The 24,129-nt window shown below is 45.3% G+C and overlaps 1 protein-coding gene across 5 annotated transcripts in view; it reads right to left on the bottom strand.

Moving 5' to 3' along the window:
- The window catches only part of CP (ceruloplasmin), a 31,190-nt gene that overhangs the window by 6,627 nt on the left and 434 nt on the right, over positions 1–24,129 (bottom strand). For 3 of the 5 annotated variants that reach the window (XM_083613147.1, XM_083613146.1, XM_083613145.1), the window contains exons 2-14: positions 20,446–20,690; positions 17,703–17,915; positions 15,862–16,032; positions 13,807–14,061; positions 12,455–12,620; positions 10,661–10,800; positions 8,896–9,036; positions 8,549–8,760; positions 7,057–7,207; positions 5,074–5,286; positions 3,544–3,751; positions 1,783–1,922; positions 1,182–1,310 (exon numbers count right to left, since the gene is read on the bottom strand). In XM_083613147.1, the coding sequence (XP_083469273.1) occupies positions 1,182–1,310; positions 1,783–1,922; positions 3,544–3,751; positions 5,074–5,286; positions 7,057–7,207; positions 8,549–8,760; positions 8,896–9,036; positions 10,661–10,800; positions 12,455–12,620; positions 13,807–14,061; positions 15,862–16,032; positions 17,703–17,915; positions 20,446–20,690 (2,384 nt within the window). The remainder of the gene's footprint in view (positions 1–1,181; positions 1,311–1,782; positions 1,923–3,543; positions 3,752–5,073; positions 5,287–7,056; positions 7,208–8,548; positions 8,761–8,895; positions 9,037–10,660; positions 10,801–12,454; positions 12,621–13,806; positions 14,062–15,861; positions 16,033–17,702; positions 17,916–20,445; positions 20,691–24,129) is intronic. The other 2 variants (XM_083613148.1, XM_083613149.1) reach the window with 1 other exon arrangement.

Genomic DNA, 24,129 nt, shown 5'->3' with positions numbered 1-24,129 from the left:
ATAGTCTGTTAAACATTAAAAGCTTCCCTAAACAGGGCTGCCTTCAGGTGTCTTCCAAAAGTCTGGTAGTTGTTCTTCTCTTTGACATCTGGTGGGAGGGTGTTCCACAGGGCGGGTGACACTACCGAGAATGTTAAGTTGTGGGTGAACATATCAGACGACACAGCGATTCTTCAAACAGCTCTTGTTTATTCACAGGCCATGACAGAACTGAACTGAAGGGTTCAGTCAGCCTGCTTATATAGAGCTCCAGTACAATGTAACTGTAACAATTTTCTAAAACTATCCAGTCACTGAACGTCACTTTCGATCCCTTATTTGCATAACTATCTACAGTATCCCCCTGCTGGCCCAGGGTGAGAACTTCAGTACATAACAGAGAAGGCCCTCTGTCTGGTTCCCTGTAACCTCACTTCTCACAGGGAGGGAACCACCGGAAGGCCCTCGGCGCTGGACCTCAGTGTCCGGGCAGAACGATGGGGGTGGAGAAAGGGGAACAGAGGAAACTTTTTTCTCACTCTCTCATAACACTAAAACTCATGGGCATTCAATGAAGCTGCCCCTCTGCCCACATTGGCAGGGAAGCCCTGACAGCAAGGAGCACCCCAATGCACCCATCCAAATCGCAAGTGGGTAGAAGCTACCACTGATGGTATCCCTGCTGGCAGGTGACAGGCAGAAAGCCCCGAAAAGCAGCATTTCATGGGCATGACTGGATCCTGTGCTGACTCTGTTCCCACCATGTGACAAGAATGCGCCTCCTCTAGGCCTGTGTAGTGCAGTAGCCTGGTGTAGCACAGGGATATTTTTTCTGCTCTCCACCTTCTGCCCTGGCTGGTGTGAGCAGTTGGGCTGTGGACGCAGAACTGCCTGCACTGGTGGCCAGGGTAAAGGTCAATCCCTGCCACTGGTGGCCTAGGGTTAGGATTGTGTCCTATGATGAGAGAACCCATCTTGATAGTTACATGCCCTTCCCCTTCAGATTCACCAACACTAAATTGTATCATTTTTGAACGTTTTTGCAAAAAAACTGAACAGGAGGAATTAAGTCCTTGTGAGTTTTCACCAGCTCCACATTCTCTGCTTCTTTTGTCCTTTTGTTATTATCCCCATTCTACAGATCTTGAGGCAAGGAAAACAAGATTTTTAAAAGTGAGAGAAATAACGAATGGGACTATTACCTGAACTGGTTTCGGCTGCGTCCGCAAAGTCAGTTTTCACTCCTTGTGCATGAATAGAATAAGGTCTGGAGGCCATGTTTTTAAAAATAATTGTGATTTTATCCCCAACATTTGCAACAAGTAGTGGACCTTGGAGAGATTAAAAACAAATATGTTCTCTAAGACACAGCATTAAAGGAAATTCCAAAGTGCTTTGGAAAACAAAACTGCAAAGACTGATCAGTGCAAAGGAAACCTACAGGCACTTAAGGTTCAAATTACGGTAAATTGCTAGGGCTCTTAAGCACTTAACAGTGTACTTAAATTCAATTGACTTGAATTATATGTAAGCGGGTTTAATTTTCTCTGGATTAAATCCAGTGTTAAGTCTTAAACTTTATCTACAAGTCATTGATCTGGTTCAAGCATAATCCTAACCCACAGTTTAATGCAGTGGTGGGGAACCTGTGGCCCTGCAGATGCAGCACATCAAAAAAAGTGCTAATTGTGACGTACAGAAGCTGCTGCCTCCTTTCATCCTTACTTGAGACCCACACGGCAAAATTCAGTTCATGCCAATATAACGTTCAATAGCTGTTCTTTCAATTTATAAAGCCAGTACCTAGAATTCCCAGGTGCTCTTTTTCTTCCTTCCTTTCTTTGGCGGTGCTGAATGATTTGTCAGTATATTCTCGATAAACAACCTTCTTGTATTTTGACCCAATGAAATTATCGTTTTTATTTAAGAATGAATTCCCTGGGCTGAAGGGGGGGAAAGTGAAGGATACATTTGAATATAAGTACCAATAAAGTTAAGAGGCACTGGTCAAAAACTCCAGGTATCATTTACGTAACTGCAAATGTGAAATTGTGTTTTACACAAACACATAGACCATCCACTTTCCATCTTCCATCTTCCAACCAGGTAGGCAAAAGGCATTATCAGAGTTCAAGGACAAATTTCAGTCAGGCAAAAATGCTAAAGGAAAGTGCAAATTCCTGAGGACTAGATAGACAGGCTTCGAAAGGCATCTTTGGTCACTGGGCCTAAGATTCCCCACCCTTGAGTTAAAGGAAGGAACTAATGAGATGCCATTCTGCTTATGGCTTGTTGACATCTTCATGTTATGGTTAGGAAAGTCACACACAGTGTGACTGTGTGTGAGGTGTCTTGCCCCATCTACTTTGGGGGTTGGCTCCATCCACTGCTGGAAAGTGGGCTGGGACAACTTTCCACTATGCCTGCAAACAAGACTGAAGCTCAGGAGGGAGCAAACACAGGGAAGAGGTGCTCCACGTCTGACTTTCCAAAGGACCTGTCTACCTGAGAGGTCCCGATCTTGGCCTCCAGCAGGCAGGCCTACCTGACCTGTTAAATTGCAGCCACCCTATCTCAGTAAGTCATGTCAGAAAAGTCCATAGCTATTCTGGAGCAATAATCCCCCTGCCTGTAATGAGAGTTTAACCAGACACTGGTAGTGCCTGCAGCCCCATGCTTAAAAGCAAGGGTTGTGTTGCATGAGTCATTTCATGCCTTGCCAGGTTTAGCAGATCTTACAGCTCCAACCATTTCTAACCACTGGTCATGTATCTGAGTTGTATCCAGTTGGAGAAGGCTGCTTTACAGAATGGCAGACCTTATCAGCAAAACAGTGGGTGGAAACTTAAATAGAGGAAACTTAAAATCCTGTTGCATCTTAAGTGCTTTGGTATTGTAAGACCCTAGGTCTTGAGTCAACAGTGCCCTTTACTACACTCTGCGAATGTGGCTTTGTGTTAATCAAAGGGTTTGTCTGTCCTCGGAGATGATATGGAGATGTTTTGTGCCAGTCCTAAATATTTTTCGCACTCTACATAAAAAAGAAACTCATCCCTTGTGCATTCATAAAATAATCCACAAAGGGAAGTCGGAAGCAGGGAAAAAGTGCTCCCTATGAAATCTGCTGCATGAAATGCATAATAGTAGCATCAGCAACACAAGTAGGTACCACTGTGGTGGGAAGGTAAACAGCATTTCCTTGCGCTCTAGTATCACCACTAGTGATACTAGACACCACCTAATTATTGTTTGCCATGTATTCATTACATTTTACATTTAAATATGGGAGAGAAGTATTGTTTTATTTTTCCCACCATTCCTCCAAAGAGCTTAAGGATAGCTATGTGGTCCCCTGCCCCACCCTTGTACATTTAATTCTCACAACAAATTTGTGAGGTAGGTTAGGCTAATAGCTGGTGACTAGGCTGGTGAGGATTTTGACTTGGGTCTCACCGAGCCTAGTCCAACCACTTGGGATCCATGCCTGCTACAAAAGGATGGAAAGGAAAAGTGAGCGATCTCAGTTATGCTTTTCTAGGAATTTATTGTTTGCTCTGGCCTTACCTTTCATGATGGAAGTGATGCCTCTCTTGCTCCCAGGTCCTGCTGGGGGAATAGTCCCATTCTATTTCTACTGCTGCAATGTAATAGGTCTTTTCATGGGTATATACCTCATTATCCTCTGGTGATGAAGCACACTTCCTCACTTCATAGTTTTGTCTCATACCCCCTGTGAAATGATCTGTAGTCATGCAGGCCACTTCAAATACCCCTGGAGAAACAAAGAGAGAAAGCAAACAAATGAATCCAAACCAAGCACACTTAGGAAATATGATGGCCGGGCCTGCATCGCAGGAACTAAAATAATGGAGGAGCCTTGTTAGGCTATGTACACATCAAGCATTTGAAAAAGCAAAGGATCCTGGAAACCCTTCAGAGCTACAGTCCCTAACACCCTTAGCAAACTATAGTCTCTTGCAGCAAAAACAACAAAGTGTATTGTGGAGTCTTAAAGACTAAAACACTTATTATGGTATCAGCTTTCCTGAAGTGGGTGTCAGCTCACTTCTTCAAATGAATGAAGTTTTATCCTGAGCTGCAGAGATGTGTAATATATAAAATGGTCAAAATGAAGAAGCAGGTCAAGTGGAATATTTTTCAATGTAACACATTGAGGATTCAGAGACAAGTATAATTTTTTTTTAAATAAATAAATAAACCAGCTATCTTTTTGTCCCAAGCAAAGGGCAGGGGTCAGCAAACTTTTTCAGCAGGGGGCCGGTCCACTGTTCCTCAGACCTTGTGGGGGACCAGACTATATTTTGAAAGGGGGGGGAAAATGAACGAATTCCTATGCCCCACAAATAACCCAGAGATGCATTTTAAATAAAAGGATACATTCCACTCATGTAAAAACACACTGATTCCCAGACCGTTTGTGGGCTGGATTTAGAAGGTGATTGGGCTGGATCCGGCCCCCCGGGCCTTAGTTTGCCTACCCATGGGTCACACTCAACAGAAAAGAGAAGGACCAGAATACTATTTACTCATTACGCAATTGAAGGTTCTCAAGAGAAGGATACAAGAGAGAAAAACCAACTCCAAACATGCTCCACTAATTCTTAGCATTTCCAACAGGAGTGCACACTAGACCACCTCCTAGACTTGAGCTAGAGCAGGGGTTTTCCAAGCTTTTTACACATATGGCCAACTTGAGAAGGCTGAAAATTACCAAGGCCTGCCAGTCACAAAATGCTGATGCAGGGGTAGAGCCAACCACAAAACAGTGTTAGATGGAGGCAGAGTTTTGCATAATTAGGTAGCAGTTACTGGTATAATTTTCCATTGATATCTAACCTCGCTTTGGAAATTGCTCAACTTTGCCACAGAAATTTCATTGGGGTGAGAATTCCATAATTAAGTTTTCTTCAAACTAAGTACAGGACTAAGGAGAGATGGTGACTCGGTTTCCCCCTTTTAGAAATAATTTGCTGGTCCAGAGACTGTAGACTGAGAAGTTCATTTAAACAAAAGGTATGGCTGGGATGTCTAGGCAAGAGTTTAAAATTAGTAAGTACAATTGTTGTTATTCACCTTCTGAGTCAAGCTTCATAAGAGCTGTGAGAGAGCTATGTGGAAAGAGATTAGCTGTATCCTTTCTTCCTCCTTTAGTCAAAAAGGTATTTCCTGAAAAATGTATTCCATGAATGTCAACCTCTGAACCCAAGCCAATCAAATGCCACGAAACGGTGTCTCCACTACACATCTCAAGGCCTTCCTGGTTTCCATACATGTATCCATTTAAGGCTGCAAAAGAAGGGTGCAAATTGATGCTTAAACACATTCCGCGTCAAAATCCCACAACTAACATAATAAAGTTCAATAGCAAAAAGGAAAGATGCATATTATGTGCTTACAGTTTTTTGCAAATTAAACAAGCCATCATCTTCCATCTATTTGAAATATTTAATAACACATGTAGTCCAATCCTGTGTATCTTTATTCAGACATAAATTTCACCCTTACATCTAATTAAACATGCATCTATACACATATTTGCTCTCTTATCTGGATTCTGCTCCAAGTCACACAGGAGTGAATTGTAGAATCTTAGGATTGGATTCAGTTAAGTCCTACTCAAACTCACTGGAATTAATTAATCTAATAAAGTAAGGAAAGCCAGTTTGATCAGGTCAATTGCCCATCTGGTCCAGCATCATGTTCCACAGTGGCCACAGGAAACCCATAAGCAGGATCCGACCACAGTAGCATTCTTCCTTCCTGGGGTTTCCAGCAACTAGTATTCAGAAGTGTGGCTTCCTCTGACTGCAGCCATCATGGCTAGTATTCACTGAAAGCTCTCTGCTCTGTGAATTTGCCTAATCCTCTGTTAAAGCCATCCAAGTTGGTGACCATCACTGCTTCCTGTAGGAGTGTGTGCCATAGTTTATGTGCTGCATGAATAATTATTTCATGGAACAGTGGCTTCTTGATTGAAAGCACCCAAGTCTCCAAAACTGTTTCTCCTATTGCCCAAGGAACGAGAGAACGATAGACTGCAATCTCATTCCCCGTTACTCGCTGAGAAACACAGAGCGATTCTAACTATAGAAATTCTAACTACGCTCCTTTCAGGAGGAATTTGACCCCACACTTTTTGCTTGTTAAGTTCCTGGTGGCTGTATCATGTGACTGAGGACAAGGAAGTTTGGAATAGGTCTCTCCTTGTTCCTGTTGGTTTCTGTTTCCCTCACTGAGCAGCAGCTGCAAGTCATGGGACTATGTTTTCATTCCACAGTTCACTTACTGTTGGATTCCCACGGGAAAGGGAGACGGGATGTGACGTTTACTGGTTTCCTGTTTCCTTTCTTCTGTCGTTCTTTGTTGGGAGTTGCTCTCTGCTCTCACAGAGGCAAGATGTACATTTGTGTGTTCTCGGCATAGCTTAGAAATAAAGCTTAGCAATGTAGCACTATACCTGCTTCATTCTTTCATTTGCGGACTGGGATTAAACTCTGCTGGGCTCAAGGCAAGATGAGCCATATCAGCTCAAGGGCCGGAGCTGAATAAACTAACAGTTCCACCTCTGTCATGCTCCCAGAATACCCATTTTGGGGGCTTGCCCCTATGTAAGTTCCAATGGCTTACGTTCCATGGGCTGATCCCCAGATGCAGGGCTGGGCCGCAGCTGCCTTGGGTGGCAGAACCTCAGTGGGGAACAGCCCCAGCCACCACTGCTGGAGAAGCAAGGAGAAGGGGCGGGATCTTGCCAGAACCTGGAGCCCATCGCCACATCTCATGGGGGGAGGGGGCACTGCCAGAACCTGGAAGCTGTACAACCCCAGTTAGTAGGTGGGCAGTGGCAGCAGCTGGGGAAGGTGGCACTTTACCATTTTTTTGCCTCAGGCAGCAAAATGGGACAGGCCGCCCCTGCCCATCTGAGCCAGGGTGAGAGACCTTCCACAGAGACCTTCTCTGAGTAAGTGTTTTTTTGGGGAGGTGATTGGCTGGGGAGATGGGGTAAAGATTTGCCTTCATCATTTCAAGAAACAAAACAAAACAAAACGGTAAACTTACAATGCATCTTGTTGGATTCCTGGAAATCTTCATCCTCCTTATTAATCTGCGTAGGATTTCCTACAGATAGCGCAATATTGTCATCCAGATACCAGCTCAGATTCTCATCGAATACTGTGGCGAGGAGGAAAAACTCCTTGTCTACATTTTTCTGTGGAAAAGAGCAAGGGTAAAAGTGTGGGGGTGGGGACACATGTGGGAAAACGCTATTAAACTGGCTGGGGCTAGCTACAGTGTTAAGTCTAGTTAAGTGCTAGTTAAGTGCTAGTCTCGGGTTAAGAACTTAATTCGTTCCAGAGGTCCGTTCTTTAACCTGAAACTATTCTTAACCTGAAGCACCACTTTAGCTAATGGGGCACCGGAGTACGATTTCTGTTCTCATCCTGAAGCAAAGTTCTTAACCCGAGGTACTATTTCTGGGTTAGTGGAGTCTGTAACCTGAAGCGTCTGTAACCCGAGGTACCACTGTATCTGTAAAACTACATGCAACTCCTTATCCAACTAATGAAACATCCTTACAAACGCCTTTCAGGTTCTGGGGTGCTCTTTTTCAAATCACCCAGCAAATGACTTCCTATGCTGCTGGAGATTAGAAAGTCAGGGCTCACCCACACTTCTTGCCACCTTCCCTCAGGAAAACTCACTGTTTACCGCTGAACTGGAGCAAACATCAACCGAGTCTTCTATGTAAAGGAGACAACTCCTAGGGGCTGAGGTCTCTTTGCCCCCCCCCCAATAAAATATTTGAGGAGGCAGACCCCCCTAAGTTGATGGGCATTGTCATTCAAATGGTGTGCGTGTGTCACATCTTGTGATCTATTGGGGAGGGGGCTTATCTGGGAGCCCCCAATATTTTATATAAGTTGGCACCCCTGATGTTTGCTCCAACTTAGCACTAAAAAAAAAAAAAAAGGTTTTCTGGAGGATAGCAGTAGGCAAAGGCCATAGCTGTCAACGTTTCCCTTTTTTAAAGGGAAATTCCCTTATTCCGAATAGGATTCCTTGCAAGAAAAGGGAAAAGTTGACAGCTATAGCAAAGGCAATGAGTCAATGTGGTGCCCACAGGCACCAGTGTGCCCCCAGTATGGCAGCCAAGAAAAATCTCAGAATCTTTTCAAAAATCAATAAATCCTTGCTCTCTTCCTTTTTCAGTGACTCAGTCTCTACTACATTGAACGCATCCCCTTAAAAATGACCACACCTCATTCGATGCCAGAATTTGACACCTACCCTCTCTTCTGCTCCTCTGTTCAGAACAGAAGCACTTCCATCTGTGAGGGTGGATGGTGGTGGCTGATGCAGGTGCCGTTTGGGTGGGGAGAGGTACACCCACACCATTTTGTCTTTAAGTTGTGGCAGCCATTATGCTATGCCTCTGAAGCAGCCATTTTGTGACCAACACTCACCAGAGTTTCTCAAAGTCCCTGATGTGTGGCTGACATCAAAAAACTCAGTGATGCAAAGAGGAGGATTTCAATTCTTCCTGCATTACCTGTTTCCCTGAAGGAAGCAGTGATCCTTTCCTGCACACCAAGAATGGGCCCACTAGGCCAGAGCTGGTGTCCTTGATTGAATCCGATGCTGAATAATAAATCCAAGTAAGGCAATCTGGATCGTCCGGAGTAGGACCCACAGTTTCAGGAACCTCCCACTCATAAGTGAATTTCTCTCCAGGATTCACATGCGAAGATGGGCTTGCAGGTCCTACATTAAGTTCATCATCAAGAAAGAAATGCCCTTAAGTAGTTGTATCATGGGAAGCATGTTAAGAAAGTTGATTTACCTCCTCCAATGGGTGCAACACAAGATTTACATCATTCCCTTAACATAAATACTCACCTCCAGAGATGGTGTTGTAGAAGGCACCCTCATTGTCTTTGCTGTAGCTCAACCCATGCGGCTGAATGCTGAAAGGGTGCGTTGCCCTGTTTAGAAACGTCACCTGGATGGTCTCACCAACTTCTGCCCTCATGACAGGTCCTAGTTAAAAAATCACACAAACCCAACAACACAAATTAAAACTATAATATCTTAATCACGGTTGCAGCTCAAACACACTTGCCTCTCAGCAGAAGCACTTGAATAAGGTGTGGTACAAAGCTTGTATGGAGATGTGGCTTAGGAAGGGTCCCAAGCGTCATGACCCCCCATGGAAACATCTTGGTGGGAGTGGTCAGGCGGGAAGGAAGAGGTCAAGGAACTGCAGGAATCTGACCCATGGGAGGAACCCAATGGAGTGGGAGGTGATCAACAGGACCTGGTGGAGGACTTTGGCCCCAGGGAGAGGTCCAGCAGATCGGGAGGTGGTGACCTAGACCCGGGAGAAGGGCCAAATGGGTTGTCAGGAAAATGGCCTGCCTCAATGTCATTGGATGGGGTATCCCAGCCAGTCAATGTGCTGCCCCTGGCAGTGCCCTCTGGCAACATAGATCTACTGTCCTCAGGGGCGGCGCAGAAGGATAAACCTGACCATGAGTCAGCCCTATCGTCTCTACCGCCATCACCAAAAATGCAGAAGTGACTGTACTGGTATGAACAGACTCATCATGCCCAGCCTACTTGCTTTCCCAGGGTGGAAAAACACTATAGATAAATGAGAACTTAGATCGTTTTTTAAAAAGGAAAAAAAATACTGTGGGAAATGTCGTTTTAAACAGTTCTTGCTCTCTGGCACCATCTGGTGCTACATGTTTAAAATACATTCAATTTGTTGTTTCTTTACTAATGTAGCTGAGTCCCAGTTTTGAGTCTTCATACCTCAACCACATGAATGAAGGTGCCCACCCTGCTCTTTGAAGGGAATGCTCAGGTAAAGGTAAAGGGACCCCTGAGCATTAGGTCCAGTCGTGGCTGACTCTGGGGTTGTGGCACTCATCTTGCTTTATTGGCCAAGGGAGCCGGCGTACAGCTTCCGGGTCATGTGGCCAGCATGACTAAGCCACTTCTGGCGAACCAGAGCAGCGCACGGAAACGCCGTTTACCTTCCCGCCGGAGCGGTACCTATTTATCTACTTGCACTTTGATGTGCTTTCGAACTGCTTGGTTGGCAGGAGCAGAGACCGAGCAACGAGAGCTCACCCCGTCGTGGGGATTCGAACCGCCGACCTTCTGATCGGGAAGTCCTAGGCTCAGTAGTTTAACCCACAGCGCCACCTGTGAGAGTGTGTCAAAAGTTGTGTCAATGTCTTTTTTCTGCCTATCTGCCATGCTTCCTGACTTTGTAACCAGTAACCCTACTGATGTTTGGGTGCTGTAGAGAATTTTGGAATAAAACTTTTAATACTAACAACTGACTCAAGGGCCCAAGTACAGGGTCTGCTAGTGGGGGCCATGACAGTGGCATTTTGACTCTGGGCATGATGTTCCCCACTCCTGCTTTAAAGGATTGTTTCGGTTTCTTTAGTGTCAAGTCTCAGGCTCCCATCCACAGTCACTTTGGGTAAAACCACATTGCCAGACCCCTTTGCAGTACTCAGATACCAAACTAGTGACACCATTGCTTTTACCTCTCAAAAGGTATATTGTCTTCAGCCTTGAAAGACTCAGCCTAGGAAACTGAAAATCTCCTCTGCTTTTGATTGCCAGAGGCTAAAAACAGTCTTACCTAAAAGCCCAAGATGTTCTTCACTAGGGAGCCTCTTCCGGCGCTGTGAAAATTCACTGCTGGTATACTCAACGAAAAGAGCTTTTTTGTAAGATCCACCAATCCTTTGTTCGCTTTTTTCAAAAAATGTCTTGGACTCCCTGTGCAGCAACACAAATTATTTTCAAGAACTGCATTCAGTTAACGGCAAAGAGAAAGACATTCTGCATCATACTAAAATTGTTCAGTCCTCATCTCATTCTAATTTCTTCTGTTGTTTGGTTTTGAGTGGTGTAACTTGGAATCAAAGTGATTTGGATGGTAGGACTCCGCCTGGAGGCCCAAATGGTCAGTCTTACTGGCAGCATGGAAGAACTACAATGAAGGGGTTTTAAAGGAGCAAAAGGTAACAAGATTTGCTTCCACACTGGGAATTTGCTATGGACTAGCCACACTTCCATTCACTGACTCTTTACACGACATTCTGAACAACTTTTTTAAAAAAATCAATGGAATAGCTGCACAATTTCCCCAGGTATAGATGTCCTCTTGTGCTGCTGTACCAGCTAGTCATGACCTGCATCAATTGCTCTATTTCCTAGATTGCTGGTGACATTCCCTTCCCTGTCTCTCCTCTCTAGGAATCAGTTCTATCACATTAACCTTCCTCTTTCCAAATCGCATCACCTTTTCAGTCAGTGGCCTCAACTGTGGCAGCAAAGAAGGAGAAGAGCCAACCAGACTCTCACATTCCACACCCTCCAACAAATCCAGGCCTAAAGCCAGGATGTGCGTCTTCTGGGTCACGTGACCCGCAAGAAAGCACAGAGCTCAAAAAACGGGGTGTCCTGATTTAATTGGGGCATTTGAGGGGTATGACGTTCCCATCCACCACTGAGGCAACTGATAGGTAAAGGTAAAGGTAAAGAACCTCTGGACAGTTAAGTCCAGTCAAAGGCAACTATGGGGTTGCGGCACTCATCTCGCTTTAAGGCCGAGGGAGCCAGCGTTTGTCCAGACAGCTTTTCGGGTCATGTGGCCAGCATGACTATACCATTTATGGCACAATGAAACACTGTGACAGAAACCAGGGTGCACGGAAATGCCGTTTACCTTCCTACCTATTTATCTACTTGCACTGGCGTGCTTTTGAACTGCTAGGTTGGCAGAAGCTGTGACAGAGCAATGGAAGCTCACCCCATCATGGGGATTCAAACCGCTGGCCTTCTGATCGGCAAGCTCAAGAGGCTCAATGGTTTAGACCATAGCGTCACCCTTGTCCCTGAGGCAACTGATAGGCACAAGGCAAAGGGTAGGGCCAGGACAGGGAGCCCTCTTACATTAATGGGCCTCCCCATAGCTGCAGCAATGGGAACCCAAGAACGCCTGGGAGCTGCCATTTTAATTTCCCACAACACCACAGAGTGCCTAATGTAGTGTCATGCCTTGTAGGTAATTGAAGCTCACAAGCCTAGCTGCACGATGTTGAGAACCCAAGGTAAGTATAAGCCCTGGTGGGTCCTTTGGGGGCACTGGGTCCCCAGCAGCTGCCCTAGGATGCCAGAGGCTGGTACCAGACCAGGGCCACATCTTCTTGTGCAGACTTGACTCTATACTTCCCTCCCTGCTAAAAAAAATCTGAACATACAAACAAAGGAAAGGCACTGCTGGATTGGATTGCTCCACACACCCCTCCTAGACAGCTGCTTGCTAAGATTGAACAGCTCTGCTGGTGAGTGCATTGGAAGCACACATTTTTTTTTCATGCAATCATCTGGCTGCTGTTTGCTTGATAGCTTAAAAGGCAATACTTACTCATCCAGAATTAATGGTTCCCCTGTGAAGTTATTTATTCCAGATGGGCCATAGTTCCATACATGTTCCTCTGCTGCAATGTAATAGTGCCTTGCTATAGTGCTCTTCTTGGGAGAGGGGGTATGGCTATTACAGTTTTTCACCTCAAAAATGGCCTGCATGCCGCCTGAAGAAAAGAAAGACAGAACACATGGCGTTAGGATACTTCAAATTCTGGGAATCTCTGCAAACAGATTGAAGACTCTTTAAAGTTAAAGGTTTGCTTCAATGAGCCCAGATCCATATCTCCTCATGATGAATCACCTTAACATGAAGCACTATAAAAGCTATGAGCATTCACTTGCTTGTATTAATCAGCAAGAATCTGCAGCAGCTTTCTACAACCTGGTGGTCTCCAGATTTTTTTGACTACAACTCCCAACATCCCCAGGAAGCAGCTGTGCTGGCTTAGATTAATGGGAGACGTAATCAAAAACATCTGGGAGCCACAAGATTGGAGAAGGCTGTCTTTCATGATTTATCAGAACCTTATAATTTTATTCAGTATATCTGAGCAGCTCAGTTAAGCAAATTTGGTAGAGAGAGTGAAATGAATTGCTCCCTAGTGCAGACTTGTTTTCCCCTGTTCAGTTTCCCCTGAAAGCAATGAAATATCATCAAGGCCCATCACTCTCAAGGGGATTTCCTATCTTGAATTCAAAGCATGCAGCGACAAAGAGCTTCATTTGTGGAGCTTCACCTGCCAGCTGTTCCAGGCTCTGGGCAGCTGTGTTGCCTGTTTTTTTCAAGAGGTTTAAAAGCCAGAAATACCTTTTACAGGAATAGAGGCAGCAACCTTGTAAAGGATTCTGCAGGGCTGTGGATTCTGTAGACCCCTGATCCAACCCAGGTCATGGTCTGCCCAGATCTGATTAATTGCAATTTGAGTTTGATGAATTCCTTCCCAATCCCCAACCACACCTGCTGCTAGCATGTGAGCCCCAGTGGGTTGGTCAAGGATGAAGCTGGCGCTTTGGACAAAAAAGGGAGCCACCCCAGATTTACAGGTGTGGGGAAAATTTGGGCTCCCAGATGTTGCTGAACTACAATGCACACCAGCTCTAACAAGCATGGCTAATGCCCAGGGATAATGGGAGCCTGTAGTTCAGCAACATCTGGAAGGCCAGAGGTTCTCCAACCCTGATCTAAAGTCTCTGTCCTTTTGCCTGTCTCAATCTTATTACTTTCTTAAGGAGTGGACCCTATGCTGTGAACTCTAGGCTTCAAGAGAATACACCTTTCAGAACCTTGAAAATATTTATAATTCTTTGGTATGCAAAAAGAAACCCAGAGAAAGCACCCTTGGTTTGTACCTTCTATGTGATCATTGACTTGACAGCTAAGCAGCCACTGCCCATCGTTCTTTGGCACCATGAGAGCATCCACGAAGGTAGCCGGGAAGAGGCTGACCGTGTCAATTCGATGGTTCCTTTCTGTCAAGACTTGCCCATGGAAATAGGCTGAATGGATATCGGCTTCATTACCCATTCCAAAAAGATACCACTTCACATTTTCTTCCGCACACATTGTGAGATTGGGAAGATACCCATACATATATCCATTGATTGCTTTAAAAGAAAAAAGTTAAAAGATTATTTCAAACTACCACAGTGGCGTAGCGTGGGGGGTGCAGGGGGGGCCGGCCGCACCGGGCGCAACATCTGGGGGGGGCACTCGCACTCGCAGCTCTCTGCCCCTACCTGGCTCACTCTCTCTCACTGCAGTGCTGGCTGTGCGAATCCGATCCGAGCCGCCGGGTCGCCGCCCACTGTGGAGGGCGTGGGTGCCAGGCCTGCGGTGCGGAGAGAGAGCGAGGGACTATCTGGGGGAGGGACAGTGCAGCGGCCGCTGAGCGCGGGAGAGAACCACACCAGACCAGCCCAGGCAGCAGCAAGAAGAAGCTGGCAGCGGCGGCAGGTTAGGGGTTAGGGGGCGCAAATTACTTGCCTTGCCCCGGGTTAGGGGGCACAAATTACTTGCCTTGCCCCGGGTGCTGACAACCCACGCTACGCCGCTGAACTACCATAAGGTAAAGGTAAAGGGACCCCTGACCATTAGGTCCAGTTGTGGCTGACTCTGGGGTTGCGGCGCTCACCTTGCTTTATTGGCCGAGGGAGCCAGCGTACAGCTTCCGGGTCATGTGGCCAGCATGGCTAAGCCGCTTCTGGCGAAGCAGAGCAGCACACAGAAATGCTGTTTACCTTCCCGCCGGAGTGGTACCTATTTATCTACTTGCACTTTGATGTGCTTTCAAACTGCTAGGTTGGCAGGAGCAGGGACTGAGCAACGGGAGCTCACCCCATCACAGGGATTCGAACCGCCAACCTTCTGATCAGCAAGCCCTAGGCTCTGTGGTTTAACCCACAGCGCCACCCGCGTCCCTCAAACTACCATGGTGCTCCCCCAAAAACAGAGTACATTCAAATTAATATGTTAGCAATATCTATTTACAGATTGCAGCAGCACAAATTGAATTGAACCAGCGAAAGTTAATTAACCAAAGGCCTTTTTAAAAAGCCAGGTCTTCAATAACTGCCTGAAGAAGCATTGCAAGGGGACCTCACTTAGCAAGGCCCTATCCCTGGTTGACACTATCCTCACCTCCTGAGACTGATAGTTTTGGAACAAATAGGCCATTCCAAAAGTTTCCAGGTCTCAAACCATTCATGGCTTTAAAGGTTAACACCAGCATCTTGGATTGAGCCCAAAAAAACCTATTGCCATCAATCATGATGAGGTGGAATCAACAAAACTCTACCTCTGAAACAGGTTTTCTTTTTGCAGAACCCACTTTAGATCTAGAACATTGATGCCGTAGATTTCACTTAATTGATTATTATACCTAATATCTTGACCCCAGGCATGACATCAGAAGTTGGTGTTGTTGCACACCTGCCAATAGCTCAGAGGGCCCATCACCAATCGGCCCTTGCCAGACTGGGTTTGTTAGTGGAAACTTGCAAGAGACCCATTGAATTTTGATGCCCACTCTGTATCTTGTACTTGTTTTTAGAATCTTCAGAGTGACTAACTTGGGGCATTTAAGCAGTCTGCCATTCAGCTACTGATCAGCTACTTAGCTTCTAAACAGGTGCCATATATTTTTTTAAAAAACCATACAGACTAGAGTAACACATACACCATATAGATATTTGTGTGGAGCAATATAAAAATGATTCACTATGGCAGAAGCATCTATGTTCAGGGACAGTATATCTCTTGACTGCCTGCTGCTGTGGCTAACTTTCAATATCTTGCCTAAGTTGTGAATATCTATGGAACTTACTTGTAATGTTATACGCACATATACATGTTGCAAAGAAGGTTCTTAAAAGAATGAAACAATTTGTTCTGAAAGGTAATCTTACAGTGCATTTTATTGCTCTCTTGGAAGTCCTCATTCCTGTCAACTTTGTCAGGTTCAGAGCAGTATTTCTTGATATTATCTTTTAAGTACCAGCTGAAGTTTTCGTCTACCACAGCAAACATCAGGATGAATTCTCGGTCGACATCCTTATCTTTTCCACCCTGCAGTGTACCTAAGGAAAACAAAGGACACATTTTGCACATTTACCTGCTGAAATTATTGTCTCCCAGCTATTTGTTACCAGAAAAATGCCCACCAGTGGTGTATGATGGAGAGGCCAACCCATTTTCTGCTACAGTGTCTGAAAATGCAGCTCTTTTGTTTTTCTTTTTGTTTTTCCATGTGCATGAATAGTGGGTATTCACTCAGGTGGGAAAATGCCAAGAGAGACATTTGAGGTTATTTATTTGAAATACTTTATAGCAAACCCTTCAATGTGAAATAAAAATGTTCAAGGCAGCTAACACACAAACACACACACACACACACACACACACACACACACACACAACCATGTTAAAGATCATGGCTAAAACAGCAACACACCTTAAATGGATCAGCAACATCAAACAAATCTAAAATCACAGAACTAGAACTTGAGGCCATCAAATGAACTGGAATGGTGGTGGAACTAGATGGGCTTTTCTGATCAAATAAGGCTCTTTTCCAGTTCTGAGATGCAGCCTTCTGTTGTTGGATGTGATGTTGCCATTTTAAAAGGAATTTCCCCCCAGTGGTCACCCACTCTCTTTATCTAAAGGTCTCCAAAGACAATCTCAACATTTGGGCAAGTTCACATGGGAGTGATGATCCTTTAGATTCCCAGATCCTAAGCTTGAAAGGTCTGGAAAGGATTAAACCAAAACCTTTGAACTGTGATCAGAAACAGACCAGCAGACAGTACAGAGCAGACCAGCAGTCAGCTGTTTAAGAACTGGTGGGATGTGTTTTAGGGTTGTCATACTTTGGAGAGCAAAAAAGAGGACGCTATGACAACCATTCAAAGCAAATAAATGCAATGTGTCCCAATTTTTATTGCTGAAAAAGAGGACATATGGCAACCCTAATGCGTTTGCTGGTCAACTATCTAGGAGTGTTGTTGTTGTTATTTTTTAAACCAATTAAAGTTTCCTAATAGTTCAAATAATCTCTAAAGGCAACTCCTCATGCAGCGCATAGCAGCTGAGTCATCAGGAGGTTCCTACAGTATGAATAACAGTGGTCAGTCTATTGCTATCCAGGACAGTTATGTTGGGTGCAACAGCTGATGAAATGTTTAGAAACCAGACACAAATACACACAACAGATATGGAGGAACTATCAGAGAATGGAAGATGACACACACACACACACACACACACACTGCAATTGTGAGAAAGAGGCTTGTGTAAGTTGTTTGTGTGTTTGAAGAACCATAAGAAGAAGCAGTTTAGGGACAGAGAGAAAGAAAGTCAGGAAGAAACAGAATTGGTTGATGGCTATAGAAACATCAGAGGATGCAGGGTGACTCAGTCTGCAGATCTGATGTGAAGCAATGGGTTCTGCTTGGAAGAAACACACATCCTGTTTGCTTCCGCCTACTGCTTGTTTATTCATAAATAAAGTCATGACCTTCCAGTGCTCTCTCTTTCAAAGGAAACCCAAACCTGTGTTGTATTTGCTCCTTGAAACTACTCACCTCTCAGAGAAATGAGGAGCACATGTGACTCACACAGATAAACTTCAGCTAAAATCTCAGGAACACAACTCATAAACTGCAAACAGATAAGATTCTTTGACTCTCGTTTCTTGAGGGGGGTGGGAAGGGAAACAGCACTTGGCCGTTTTCCATATTTCCCTTACCTTTCTTGCAAATGAGCAGAGGTCCAACAAGCCCAGAAGCAACATCCTTTGGGGCATCTATATGTGAGTGATAAATTCTGGTCACGCAGTTATTATCACCTGCTGCTGGACCATGATCTTCAGTTACCTCCCATCTATACACATACTGTTCTCCTGGTTGCACGGCATCATCTTTCTTTTGCAAACCTGAGGTGTTGTCAGGATAAAGTGCACCTAGGAAATGCAACAAATAGTGAACGTGGTATTATATATCACAGTACTGGTACAAGTGCTTCTGTGTCCGGGGCAGCTGTCTACCAGCTCCATCGGGTAAGCCGGCTGAGTCCCTACCTGCCCGCAGACTGTCTCGCCAGAGTGGTGCATGCTCTGGTTATCTCCTGCTTGGACTACTGCAATGCACTCTACGTGGGGCTACCTTTGAAGGTGACCGGGAAACTACAATTAATCCAGAATGCGGCAGCTTGACTGGTGACTCAGAGTGGCCGGTGAGACCATATAACACTGGTCCTGAAAGATCTACATTGGCTCCCAGTACATTTCCGAGCACAATTAAAAGTGTTGGTGCAGACCTTTAAAGCCACTTCACTAACATATGCAGTTTGTGTCCACTTGCCCCTAATATATGCCTGTTTGTGCACATTTCTTGGTTGGAGAATTGTATTGCAAAATAATAATAATATAATAAGAATTTATTATTTATACCCCGCCCATCTGGCTGGGTTTCTCCAGCTGCTTTGGGCCGCTTCCAGCAGAATATTAAAAACATGATAAAACATCAAACATGAAAAACTTCCCTAAACAGGGCTGCCTTCAGGTGTCTTCTAAAAGTCAGATAGTTGTTTATTTCTTTGACATCTGATGGGAGGGCGTTCCACAGAGTGGGCACCACTACTGAGAAGGCCTTCTGCCTGGTTCCCAGTAACCTCACTTCTCTCAGTGAGGGAACCGCCACAAGGCCCTCAGCGCTGGACCTCAGTGTCAGGGCTGAATGATGGGGATGGATACGCTCCTTCAGGTATGCTGGGCCAAGGCCATTTAGGGCTTTCAAGGTCAGCATCAACATTTTTAATTGTGCTCAGAAATGTACTGGGAGTATGAATTTTGAAGGACAGCTGCCCCTCAGTTTACATACTGATTTGTAGCCAATTAAGTTCAACCAATTGCAAGTATTGGACCTAAGGTAGTCATGTCCATTAATTTTGGTGGGTCTCCTCTGCGTATGAGTATCATTGGGCACAATCCATTAGCTAGGGAAATGCAGTTTAGGACTCATTCACATTTCCTTTTGTGCCATGTTTCTAGACACAGGTTCAGATTTGACACAACTACTCTATTCCGAACTTAAAAATGGAAAGTGAAATGCCGTTGGTCAACAAAAAGGGATTAAAGACTGTCTCAAGGCAAATCTAAAAAAATGTAGTTTAAACACTGACACCTGGGAAACACTGGCCTGCGAGCGCTCCAGTTGGAGAACAGCCTTTACCAAAGGTGTCATGGACTTTGAAGACACTCGAACTCAGGACGCAAGGGAGAAACGTGCTAAGAGGTAGGCACGCTTGGAAAATCCTCACTATGATCAACTCCCCCCCGGAAACCAATGTCCCCACTAAAGAAGGATGTGTGGATCCAGAATTGGCCTCCACAGTCATTTACGGACTCATTGTTAAAACTGTGTTTATGGAAGACAATCTTACTCAGCTACGAGTGATTGCCAAAGAAGAAGACAGATTTGAGTAGTGGTTTTTTTTGGTCCCATTGCTTTCCCTGGGAAAACAAACATTTTACTGATGAATATGAACAAACAGCAATTGGGTTTTCTGCAGATTGGCATTCGCTCTGATCCAGGGGTATAATCTGGGTTTCCCTGGGGAAAGCTCTGGTGGAAAAAAACCCTGCTCAGACACAGACTTGGGAAACTCAGAACTTTGCCTAGAAAGCACAGAGCAACATTAAGCGTGGCTGAGCAGGTTGGGATTAAAATGTGAAGCAAACAAATTTCTCCCGCATCTCAAAATTGAAGGTCTTGGGGGGGGGGGGAGCAGATTTTCTAGTTGCAGAAAAAGAACCCTACACCCATAGGTAAGGTAAAAGGTAAAGGACCCCTGGAAAGTTAAGTCCAGTCAAAGACAACTATGGGGTTGCAGTGTTCATCTCGCTTTCAGGCCGAGGGAGCCAGCATTTGTCCACAGTCAGCTTTCCGGGTCATGTGGCCAGCATGACTAAAGCACTACTGGTGCACAGAGGACCGTGATGGAAACCAGAGCGAACGGAAACACTGTTTACCTTCCTGCCACAGCAGTACCTATTTATCTACTTGCATTGGCATGCTTTCGAACTGCTGGGTTGACAGGAGCTGGGACAGAGCAACGGGAGCTCACCCCGTCGCGGGGATTTGAACCGCTGACCTTCTCATCGGCAAGCCCAAGAGGCTCAGTGGTTTAGACCACAGCGCCACCCGCATCCTATCCTACACCCATAGGGTTGTATGTCTGTGGGGAGTTGGATCAAGTCAGACATTAATATCAGCACAAAAATGACAGAGGTGCAGCTGCCCCCTCAGTCTTGCCAACTATACTAGATTTGTCCAGTTGATTTACACTGTCAGTTGGCTACCCTGACTGTAATTCAAGGTGTTCCTCACAGCACTGGGTGGGCGTCTACAGGCATAATGATGCAATTCTGTTGCAAAACAGGAAAGGTATGGAATCAGTTGGTATTCCTGAAGACACGAGTGGAAGTTTACCTTCGTTTTCTTTTGTGTATTTGACACCGTGGGGGTGGAGTGTGTAGGCCCTTGTCGCAAAATTCTTTACATGGATGATGAGTGTGTCTCCAACTTCTGCTTTAAGAATGGGACCCAGGAAGCCCAGCCAAGGTGGTTTTGCAATAATATGGCTGTATGAGTTGTCTGTGAACTGCATGTACACAGCTTTTTTGTATGTGCTTCCTATCCGGTCTGGGCCTTGTTGGAGAAAGACAGCAGCTTGCCTAAAGGATCAACACACAATCATGTCAGCGTAAGTCCTTTAAAAAAATACTGGGTACACTGGGATAGCTCAGTCAGTAGAACATGAGATTCTTAATCTCAGGGTTGTGGGGTTTTGCCCCACATTGGGCAAAAGATTCCTGCATTGCAGGGGGTCGTCCCCTCCACCTCTGCAATTCTGTGGTCCTATGATTACTGCTTCTGCACAGCATACGCTTTGTCTCAAATTAACTATTATTATCATTCCTTCTACTTCCGAAGTTCGGAGGCGAGTGCCATTGCTTACATAGACAAAATGGTGTCATCCATGCACAAGAGGGAGATGTCATCTGGCTTGAGTAAATCCCAAGATTTACAGAGGTACAAGATGTTAAAAACAGCCAATGATATCAATAAATAATGATAATTAGAGCACCAGTCCTGGCCTGACTGCGCTGGCTGCCAATTGGTTTCCGGGCCCAATTCAACGTGATGATTTTGACCTATAAAGCCTTAAATGGCTCAGGACCGCAATATCTTAAGGACCGCCTCTCCTCATATGAACTGACACGGACCCTGTGATCATAATCTGAGGCCCTTCTTCATGTGCCTGCTCCATGAGAAGGTGGCAACATGAGAATGGGCTTTTTTCAGCAGGGTGCAGCAACAGAGGAGACCCACTGAAATGTCACCACACATTTGGCAAACTCCCCATCCAAGCTTCCCCACCTAGGACTGGTTGCCAATGTGCAACGGGTACTTTCTCCTTATTGGGTTTTTCTCTGCAAGGAGGAGATTTCCAAAGGAGACCTGTGTTGCTGCAAAGGCTCAGGCTATGAGCCTGTTTACAGGAAGCTTTGTGAGTCACAAATTAAATCGGATGTGCATGTCATGGCTCTCCTTGGACTGTCCAAATAATTCGTATTTAATTGGAAAGTCTCCTTCTCTTCCTCTGCAAAGATAATAGCTTTCATTAAAACTCCACCTCATAGTTAAGATTCCTGAGGGCTAAAGGATTTAAGTAGAGGTTAAAAGTGAAACGTCAAGCGTCATAGGCCAAAAGCAACCCCACAGTGCAACTTCGCTGTTCTCAGTGAATTTACACCAAGAAAGAAATTGGGCCCTATGCCTCTGTGCTTTGTCAGAGAGCTAATAGAGTTGCCGACACACCACGGCAGTGAAGGTCTGTTGTATGTCTCTTGTTGGTGTCGCCCAGCCTTTTCCCTTTGCTTTGCTCTTCAGAAATACTCTGTGTGTCTGGTTATTGCTAGCCCCTGAGAGGCACTGTGTTTCTCAGTCCTTTGAATTTCTTTCCTCATTCTTGCCCAGCTGCTTTCAACAAAGACAAGGAGACTGGTGTTGGTAAGATGCCTAGATTAAGCAAAGGGAGGGGCAAAGGCCAGGGTCAGCTTTGTCGATTTTGAGTGCTCATTGTGTCATGTCATTGTCCTCAAACGCCTCTTTTGCATCTCACATGAGAGCCCTTGAGGAAGGATTAACAGATTTTTCTCTTCGACCATCTTCTGCTTTTGCTTCCTGTTTCAACACTTATCCAGCAGAGATTGCCATCTCTGCATTTCCACATCCATCTCGAACACAGAACCCGTGGCCACAACCTCACTTTTTATCAAACCACTCCTCTCTCCTCAGAATGACTGTTTGTTTATAAGTGGTTTATTTTAAACCACAAGAACCACTGCACACAATGGGGCATGCATCTGAGTAGACATGAATAGGATTGCACTGTAAAAATAACTCTAAATTAATTTAGAGGTATAGACCGCCTCAACACAACATTTTGGGGTGCCTCCAGAGCGTCAGTATTTTGTGGTAGGGATAAAAACTCAGAGGGAAACTTTAGATTCATGCAGTGACGGCAGCTTAAAAGGATCTGTCAGCTTTAAGAAAATATTTGGACCGTTTATGATTTGGAAAGTGACAGTGAAATGCATTGAAAAGTGTGAGGTGGAGGTAGGGCTGTCTTAAGCTTATGCGGTGCTGGGGTGCAAAGATCTGCCCAGCACCTCCCCCCCAGGTTGCCCAGGCCCAGGTGCGCAGGAGGGCGGAGCCAGTCGGCCGCCTCAGCATCTCACTGTCTCGGTCACTCCCAAACTCGCAGCTCAGAACCGCCCGCAACAGAAGAGCCTGCCACGGCACTCCAACCGGCAGGCGGGCTCTTCCCCGGACTCAACTCTCGGGCCCCAGACTCTTGGCCTGGCGCCCCTGAGAGCCTGGCGCCCGGGTGCCCCGCATCCCTAGTGCCTATGGGTAAGGCAGCCCTGGGTGGAGGAATTGCCCACATGAACATATATAAACATATCACAAGCAAATCGGGATGGGTGCAGGAGGTTCAATGTTGTATAACCACCGCACAAACAAATCAGAACAAGCGCTCAATAGACACAGGGCATTAGCTAAACTACTCATAAGCCAAGTAAATTAAGCTGAACGCTCAGGCTGGTTGGAGGAGAACATAAGATGACCCTGCTGAATCATCTAGTCTAACTTCCTGTTCTCATGGCAGCCAGCCAGACGCCTGTGGGAAGCCCTGCAAGCAGTATTTGAGCACCAGAGTACTCTCCCCTCCTGTGGTATTCAGAAGCTGTTATGTACTGAGTTGAATAGGATCCAAACTGCAGCAGTCTGATTGGTCCTAGAACAATAGGATCCAAAAGGCAGCAGTCTGATTGGTCCTAGAACAATACAGCAGTATGATTGGTTGGCCGAACCACCCAATCATGCTCCAGATAGAAGTGAATCCACAACCTGATTGGCTTACAGTAGAATTCCGGAATTAGCCAATCATGTGCAGCCCATTGTGTAAATAATGTATATAAAGCAGATAATTTGAGGGGACATTCATTCATTCCGCCTCACCACTATGAGCTGAATAAAGAGCATGAAATCACTTTGCGACTCTGAGTATATTTCAGAAGCATTACTGCCTCTGAATGGAGGCAGAGCATAGACATCATGGCTAGTGGCCATCGACATCCTTCTCCTCCATGAATTTGTCTATTCCTCTTTTAAAGCCATCTAGGTTAGTGGCCATCGCTGCATCCTGTAGGAACCGCATAAGCCACTTTTCCTTTCCATACAAATCAACTTTTTTTCTTAAGTAGTCCTTAAGCAGCCAGTATACTTCGATAGAAGCAAATCTGTACAGTGGTACCTCGGGTTACAGACGCTTCAGGTTACAGATGCTTCAGGTTAAAGACTCCGCTAACCCAGAAGTAGTACCTCAGGTTAAGAACTTCGCTTCAGGATAAGAACAGAAATTGCACAGTGGCGGCACAGTGGCAGCGGGAGGCCCCATTAGCTAAAGTGGTACCTCAGGTTAAGAACAGTTTCAGGTTAAGAACAGACCTCCAGAACAAATTAAGTTCTTAACCCAAGGTACCACTGTATACTAATGTGACAATAAAGAAAAGAAGCCACGTATACAAGTTTTGCAGGCATAGC

The sequence above is a fragment of the Podarcis filfolensis genome, assembly GCF_964270895.1.
Source record: "Podarcis filfolensis genome assembly, chromosome: 5".
NCBI classification, from domain to species: Eukaryota; Metazoa; Chordata; class Lepidosauria; order Squamata; family Lacertidae; genus Podarcis; species Podarcis filfolensis.
This window is presented reverse-complemented; position numbering and strand designations above follow the sequence as displayed.